General features: G+C 47.3%; 1 protein-coding gene across 1 annotated transcript in view; it reads right to left on the bottom strand.

Annotated features, from left to right (window-relative positions):
• Window positions 1-291: 291 nt before the first annotated feature.
• Window positions 292-8,060, bottom strand: part of ttn.1 (titin, tandem duplicate 1) — a gene marked incomplete at both ends in the record, with an annotated part of 341,754 nt that continues 333,985 nt past the window's right edge. Inside the window, 3 exons of the mRNA XM_079733756.1 lie at window positions 292-492; window positions 771-5,704; window positions 5,811-6,401. Coding sequence (XP_079589882.1) covers window positions 292-492; window positions 771-5,704; window positions 5,811-6,401 — 5,726 coding nt within the window. The remainder of the gene's footprint in view (window positions 493-770; window positions 5,705-5,810; window positions 6,402-8,060) is intronic.

Below are 8,060 nucleotides of genomic sequence, written 5' to 3'. Positions count from 1 at the left end.
ATCAATAACAATTCATTAATTTTTCATAACCGTTATATTCGGCTATATACATTATGTACATGTCCCAGAAAAATGGTTCAAAAATCCTAAGTCATAATTATCCAATATGGCACAGTTTATAACAACTTTAGACTTTAGTCTAGTTTGGCATAAATTAATGTCAAGTTTGGTATAAAAATAGTTCATATTTACAAGAACAGAAATTCAGTTCTTTATCAAGTAAGAATATTTGTGCTTATTCAATAAATAAAAAGGCTGTGAAGGAGGGGAGGGAGACAGAGTGTCAAGGTGTTACATGGACCGGATGTGGACGTTAATAGCTGCAGAGTCGAAGCCAAACTCGTTGGAGAGCCTGAGGGTGTGGGCTCCGGCATCCGACTCCTTCACAGCACAGATCTTCAGGGAGGTGTGCTGGTCGCAGCTCTCCACATGTGTTCCTGTGTTCCATGTGTTATAGGAGGGGGTCAGTCTCCTGGTTGAGACCAGAGACACCTGCACATGGAGGTTGAACATCAGTTTAATGCTACGGTAGGGAATAGACATAATCTAAATAAGAAGCTGCAACTGAAACTACAATTTAGAGGACAATACTAGTCAGGTGATCAAACGATTTTTACCGTTAATCCTGGCTTCAAGATGACATCCATTACAAATATTACTCTGAAAAATGACTTAAATGAACAAATGTAAATAATGGTAATTTGACAATCAGGTTATGTAAATTCAGCCAACGAATAATATATAACGAGGCAAATAAGGAGCGTACTTACCGTCTTGTTGTTGTGCAGCTCCTCGGGCGTGGGCTGTCCTGTCATCTTACAGCTGACTTTAATGTCTTCAGAGGGAGTAGGGGATTTGGTGCTTTGGGGGGACTTGACTCGTGTGGGGGACTTGATTGGTTCAGGGGACTTGAGTCTTCGGGGTGACTTGATTGGCTCAGGGGACTTTGCTAGTGGAGATTTGGTCTCTGGTGAAACAACCCTAGGCGAAGCAATTACTTTCTCCTTAGATACATCCTTGCGGATGGTCAAGGTGAAATAGGCTTCCTGTTTCCCTGCAGGATTCTCTACCAGTAGAGTGTAGCTGCCTTCATCAGACATTTGAACAGAAGAAATCTCAAAGGTAGAGCTTTGCTGAGTAGAGGCAATGTTGTGTCGGGCAGAAGATGCTATAGCAACCCCTTCACGAAGCCAGGTTATAGAAGGTGTTGGATCACCTTCAACATCACACTCAAAGACGGCAAGGTCTCCCTCATCCACAATGACGGATTTTGGTTTCTTCAAAATCTTGGCTGGAAGTCTAGGCTCCTCCCTTTTCTTCTCAACAACTGTGATGGTTTCCTGGACAGTTTCATGTATAGTTTCCTGAACGGTGGTCTTTGAAGAGGAGACATGGTACACCTCTGTCGTGGTCATCTCGGGGAGATGAACGGATGGTGGCTCCTCCTCCTTGCGGAATGAAGAGAAGGCATCGTATTCTGTTCCGGATACATCCAGTGTGGCGTAGTCTGACGTCTCTCCTTTGGCATTCTTGCAGACAACACGGTAGGTACCGGCATCCTCTGTAAGACACTCAATGATCTGGAGAGTTAGCATACCACTGTTGTTGCTTATGTGGTATTTCTCACTCTGGTGAATCAGGTGTCCATCATGGAACCACTTGATTTCAGCCGCAGGTTTTGATTGGATGTTGAGGGTGAACTTGGTGTTAGAGCCGTAGGGGATGCGGTGTGAGCGCATCCTGATGGTGACACGTGGGGAGTGGTCCAGACTGAAAGGGGCCTGACTCACTACATCTACCTTCCGTTCCACTGACCTCCTCTCTGACCTTAGAGCCTGCTTCCTCTCCTCGTACCGCGACAGGAAGTCGACTTTAGGAAAGGTAACATCTGATTTGGAAGCCCTATCAGGGGAATGGGATCTCCTCTCAGGCTCAGGTGGAGGTAGCTTCTTGATTGGTTTAGTTATAAATGCAGAGGCTACAGAGGAGATGTACTCTGATTCCACTGCTTCAGAAACTTTGGAGGCGGTAACAGTTGTCTCTTTTTTGGAGACTCGTGTCTTTTCCTCAAATTCCATGTGTTTGAGCTGGCTTTTGTAGGAAGTGATTCTCTGGTTGGTTTTGTGTGGGCGCAGCAGTTCCTGGTCCTCCTTCTCCTCATGGACCCGTTGCTTCTGTCTGGGAGGTCTGAAAGTTGCTGTGTCGTGTCTCTGGCGCAGGTCCATATAGCTTGGGCCTGCTTCATATTTAGATGGAATGCGATAAGAGTCATACCTCTTTACCTCTTCCTTGCCTTCGTCATCGGTGTAGACTCTTCTAGGAGAGGAGGGGCGCAGGGATGACAGCTCAAACTCTATCGGGGGGAAGCTGGGGATAAGGCAAGAGCAGTCAAGTTCATCCTCGAGAAGAAGCCTTTCCTCCTCAGTTCTCTTCATTGACAGGTACTCATTTACAGGCAGCAGAAGCTCCTCATCAGAGAAGTCTCCAAGAGATCTTCTCCTGATCCTGTTGTACGCCTCCATCTCAGGGGATGGAGTGCGGTGCCTGGCAGGCCTCACTGTCTCCAGGTCGTCTTGGCTGACGGATGGGATGCGCCACTTAGGCTTGTACTGGTCTTTAATCCTTGGCAACGGCACTTCGTAGAACTGATCCCACCTGGAGAGACGGATGGGCTTCAACCTCTTCTGCGAGATCTTGTCCATGGGCTCAGGGAACTCGTACTGATCACGCAGCTTCTTGTACCACTTCATGTCGGAGAAAGGCTTGAAGTGTTTGATCTCTACATCCTCTTCCAGGGCAGCTGGGTTGATGACGCGAGGGGCCGGCACATCGTATGGCATGCGCATCCTCTTCTCATCTGCCCTCTTTTTCTTTTCCGCTTTCTCCTTTTGTATCTCAGCCTCTGTCTTATCACCCTTCTTTGTTGTCACGGCAGGTTTGAACATGATAGCAGCTTCTCTGACTGCCTGCATGGCCACAGGTGGCAGAGGCATCACTTCAGTGCCAGATAGAATCTGAGACAGCCTCACCTTCTTATCCAAGGCCACCTTCACAGCCAACTTCTTCTTGTCCTTCTCACTCATCTCAAACTCCTTCTTTACATGAGTGACATGTTCCACCTTTAGGGTGGCTTGACAGCTAGCAGATCCAGCAGAATTGGTTGCAGTGACTCTGTACACACCAGAGTCTTCAGGGAGAGTGTCTTTTACATGCAGGATGAAGTAATCCAGGCCCTCGTGGACAACCTCAATAGATGGGCCAAAAGCTAGTTGTGTGCCGTCCTTCTCCCACTTAAGCTCAGGCCGGCCAGAAACTCTGATCTCAAAGCGCGCATCCTGGCCCTCCCTGCAGTCTACATTAGCAAGCAGGCGTTTGAACATGGGCCGCAGGGTGAGGTCTGCTGGCTTGGGTCGAGGAATAACAGTTACACGAGCCTTGCAGCTGTCATCCCCATACGTGTTACGAGCCACAACGCTGTACTCTGCATCGTCATCCATATCCAGTTTGTGAATGATGAGCTGGTAAAGACCCTTGTCATTGATGAAGGTGTATTTCTTATCATCACTTCCAGGGTTAAGCTTCTGTCCAGATTTATGCCAGATGACGCGAGGCTCAGGGTGCACGGTGATGGTCACACCGAAGCGCAGGTCCTCACCGATGTAGGCGGTGCGGTTGACCAGAGGCAGGGTGAACTCTGGGGGCTTCTGCAGCATCCTGGCAGTGTCAACTCTCCTCTTCACCCTCTTCACTACACGGGTGGTGAAGAAGTCACGGTAAGATCTGACACCATTGATGAAGAGCTCAGCATAGGCACTGTCCTCTCCATACTCGTTAACTATCTTGCATCTGTAAGTACCGTCATCAGACCTTGTGACCTTGTTAATGGCGATAACAGCAAGGCCATCCTCATAGTCAATCTCATACTTCTCCCCAGCCTCAAGCTGCCTGACACCACAGTACCAGGTCACCTCAGTGGTGCTGTCATAGTTTTCAATGTTGCATGTGAACTTGACATTGTCTCCTTCGTTGAGAACAGAATGGCTGATCTGCCCTGCTACAGGGCCATGCTCGAATGGAGCGATTTTCACCTTGGCAACAAAGACTCCTCTCTGGGATCGGATGGAGCCGCCACTGGCCACGCGAGCAGCAGAGACCACCGTGTTCCACTCTTTCCTCACCATGGCCTGGTAGTATCTCTTATGCCTGCTGGTCTGCATCAGCCTGGTGTTCAGCTCCTCCTCTGGTCTCTTCAACCAGGGATGCTCCAGGGCCTCCACAGCTCGCATACGGTGCTTACGGTCCTTGGTCATCAGGCGGTCAGTGAAATCTAAAGACTCAATGCTGACCTGCTTAAAGGATTCATCATCGTAGCTGTAGGCTGCATTGGAGATGTTGTCGACCATCTGCTGGGTGGTTTCAGCAGTGAATGGATTTAAGCCACTGAGGAGCACATAGGCCAGGACACCAACAGACCACATGTCCGTCACAGAGCTCACCATGTCGCACTGGTGAATCTCGGGGGCAGCGTACTCATATGTGGTATACTGAATCTTGGTTATGTCTCCGGGAGTCAGGTGTCTGCACTGGCCCAACTCAATGATCTTCACATTAGAGCTGGTTCTTGTAGTGTATACAATGTTCTCAGGCTTGATGTCAAAGCATCCATAGCATTCATCATGCAGGAACTCCAGAGCTGAGCAGACCTGTCTGATATAGTTGACAATCTCACGCTCATTAAGCTCAAAGTCTGCCATATTGAGGCGCTCAAAGATGTCCACACCGGAGATGAAGTCGAAGATCAGCACCAGCTCTTCAGGACTGTCGAATGACTCGTGTAGAATGAGGAAGTTAATGTGTTTGGCCAAATTCAGAGTTGCAATTTCTTTCTTAACAATGGCCTGATCTGCACCCCTCACTTTTACGAACTTCGCCATGTAGGTCCTCTCAGAGCTCTTTTCGACACAGCGGTGGACGATACCAAACTGACCTCTGCCGAGCTCCTCAGCTATCGCAAACTTGTTGTGCAAATTGCTGGCCCCGGAGTGGGGAGCTTTGCCCCTGGGCATGCGGCCTGATTCATCAACCTCCCTGTCATACAGGAGAACTCTGGATTTGTCCTCCTTGGTCATGACTGAGCCGGTGGTGTCGGAAGGAGTGCTTTGTCCAAACTTATTGACAGCGATGGTCCTGAACTGGTAGCCAGTTCCTCCAAACAGGTCGGTAACGGTGTAGTGGGTGTCCCGAGCCTGGGCTACACGTTCCCACCTCTCAGCCGTGGTGGGACACTTCTCAATGATGTAGCTGATGACCTTGCTGCCGCCATCGTTCGCTGGGGCCACCCAGTTTAGGGACACAGAGTCCCGAGAGACATCAGTGGCTTTGATGTCACGAGGAGGATCAGGGACATCAGCTACATCCAGCTCAACTGTCTGCTGATCAATGCCAAAGCGATTCTTGGCACAGACAATGTAAAAACCAGCATCCTTCTTCTCCACTCCATTCGGGAAGACTAGGGAGGTGAATGACCTTGTGACAATGACCTGGTAGTATCCGTTGCTGTCAATCAGGTCCTGTCCCTTCTGCCAGGTAATAACAGGGTCTGGCTTGCCTCCGAAAGGAATCTTGATGTTAACCATCTCTCCACGCAGGGCAGGAATGGCTTCTTTATCCTTCAGGTTCTTTGGCAAATGGATTTTGGCAGGAACTACAAATAAGATGATAAATTAGTTAATCACAGGATAGTGTACAAGTATAAAATTGTTATATGTTTAATATGGGATGCAATGTGAGAGTAGACCCTTGTAGCTTACCCTCTACATCCAGGGACACTGTAGTACAGATGGACCCTCCCTGGTTGGTGGCTCTGATCTGGTAGACGGTGGAGTCTTCCTCATCAGCTTCAGAGATTACCAGCTGGTGGTAGCCCCCCTTGAACTCATGTATCTTGATCTTCTTTCCGTCAGAGTGGATCTCCTTCCCTCGTTTGAACCATTTAATCACAGGTTTGGGCTGTCCAGTGATCTTGCAGACCAGCGTGGCATTACTCTTGTGTTTGACGCTCAGATTTCTCAGCTCCTCCTTGAAGGCGGGTGCCCGGACGTCCACGGCTGTGGCGGGAACCATTGGAGCGGTCTCTTCGCTGTAGTCGCTCTGTCCACCTAAGTTCTCACACTTCACACGGAAGACGTATTCAGTGCCCTCAGTGAGGTGCTTGACAGAGAACACGGTCTGTTTGATCTCGTCTGCGGTCACCGATGTCCAGTCACCCTTCTTATCCTTCTTCTCCAGGCAGTAGCTCTTGATCTTGGATCCTCCGTCGCTGCTAGGAGGCTTCCATGAGAGGACACAGGAGTCTCTGGTGATTCCAGAGACCACAGGCGACAGTGGCGGGGATGGTTTGGCTGTAAAAGGGTTTAAGGAATATTCATGAGCTTCTAAATCTTCATGGTTAGCAAGCAAAGACTTTTAGATAGATGTCTCAAAATATAATGAAATACTAGTAATATATCATAAATAATATAATATAGGGCTGTGCAATTGATCAAATTTTGATCACGATTTCGATTCTTGGGTCAAACGATCTCCAAATTAATAAAATCGAGTTGGAAAGATTCTTTTGGAATTTTCCGTTGTCTATGAGGTTTTGTGAAAGAGACACGCATGCGCAATTCAGTCTCTCCCCCAGAGCATTCAAAGCGGCCCCGCGAGCTGTGTGTGTGTGGTGATCTTATTCAGAAAACAGCGGCTGTCCTCCCTCTGCGAGATTGGCAGAGGGAGGACAGCCGCGTTTACTCGATAAAAAGGGTAAAAACAGTTCTCTAATATGGCAACAATTCGGATTCGAAGAAGCCGACGAGGCACAGGCCCACATAATGTGCAAAATGTGCTACAATGTTATATCTGCACCCCTTGGAAACATGACAAACTTGTTTAATAAACTAAGGCCCCGTCCACACTAACCCGGGTAAATCTACAAACGCTTCCGTCTGTTCCCCTTCCGTCCACACTAAAACTGAGAATTCCGACACTGAAAACGATGCTTTTCGACAACGATCACTGAGGTGGATAAATGTGAAAACACTGGGTTCGCTTTGTAGTGTGGACAGGGTAGACGGAGGCTTTCAGAAACAATGACGTTCGGTTGCCATGACACTGTGCCATGATGCTGCCACAAGCTTGTGCTCAAGACCGAGGCGCTCATCAAAAAAATGGCAGGTGAAATGCAAATGATGATCTCTCTGTACAATGTACTAATTTATCTCCAGATACAACTCGACATATCGTCTCAAACATATTCGTTGCTCCAACGCCGGAGGCGAGCGCTGTACTTGATGTTCTTAAGTGATGGTAAAAAACCCGAAAGACAGCAGTTCAAACTGTACTTGGAGCGGCGTTTCTGGACAAGACCGGGTCAAAAATGATTAACCAGCTGATCAACTGTAAATATCAGCTGATCGCGCGCCTGTAATCTAAACAGAGAGGCGTGGCGGAGTTGCTTAACCATGACAACAACTGTTTATCAAAATGATTACAGTGTGGACCGTGGATGCAAAACATTCCAAAACCGATATGAAAAGGATAGTGTGGACAGAGATCATTTTCATTGCGGATGTGCGTTTTTACATTTACCCAGATTAGTGTGGACGGGGCCTGAGACGCAATCACAAAGTCGCTTACGAAGAATTGGCAAAGAAACAAAAACACAAGACCACAACCCCGACGACAGCAGGACAGACGTAGATTACAACCGATTGTTCTGTCTTATTTAATTGTCTAGTATATTTATTTTATTCACTGAAAGTTTTATAGAAATTACAGAACAGCTGGATACATATTTAATTGTACATTATTTTCAATTTGAATATTTTCTATTTTTTTATTGGAACAGTTTGTGTACTGTGTAGTTTAAGAATTTTGAAAACTCAGTTAGCGTGGGTTTTTTTTTAAATGCCAAATAAATGCATTTTATTTTCCAACTCAAAAAAAATCGTTTGAAGAATCGTGATTTCAATCTTGACCAAAATAATCGTGATTCTCATTTTTTCCAAAATCGAGCAGCC

The sequence above is a fragment of the Pollachius pollachius genome (assembly GCF_949987615.1).
Source record: "Pollachius pollachius genome assembly, chromosome: 3".
In the NCBI taxonomy this organism is placed as follows: domain Eukaryota; kingdom Metazoa; phylum Chordata; class Actinopteri; order Gadiformes; family Gadidae; genus Pollachius; species Pollachius pollachius.
This window is presented reverse-complemented; position numbering and strand designations above follow the sequence as displayed.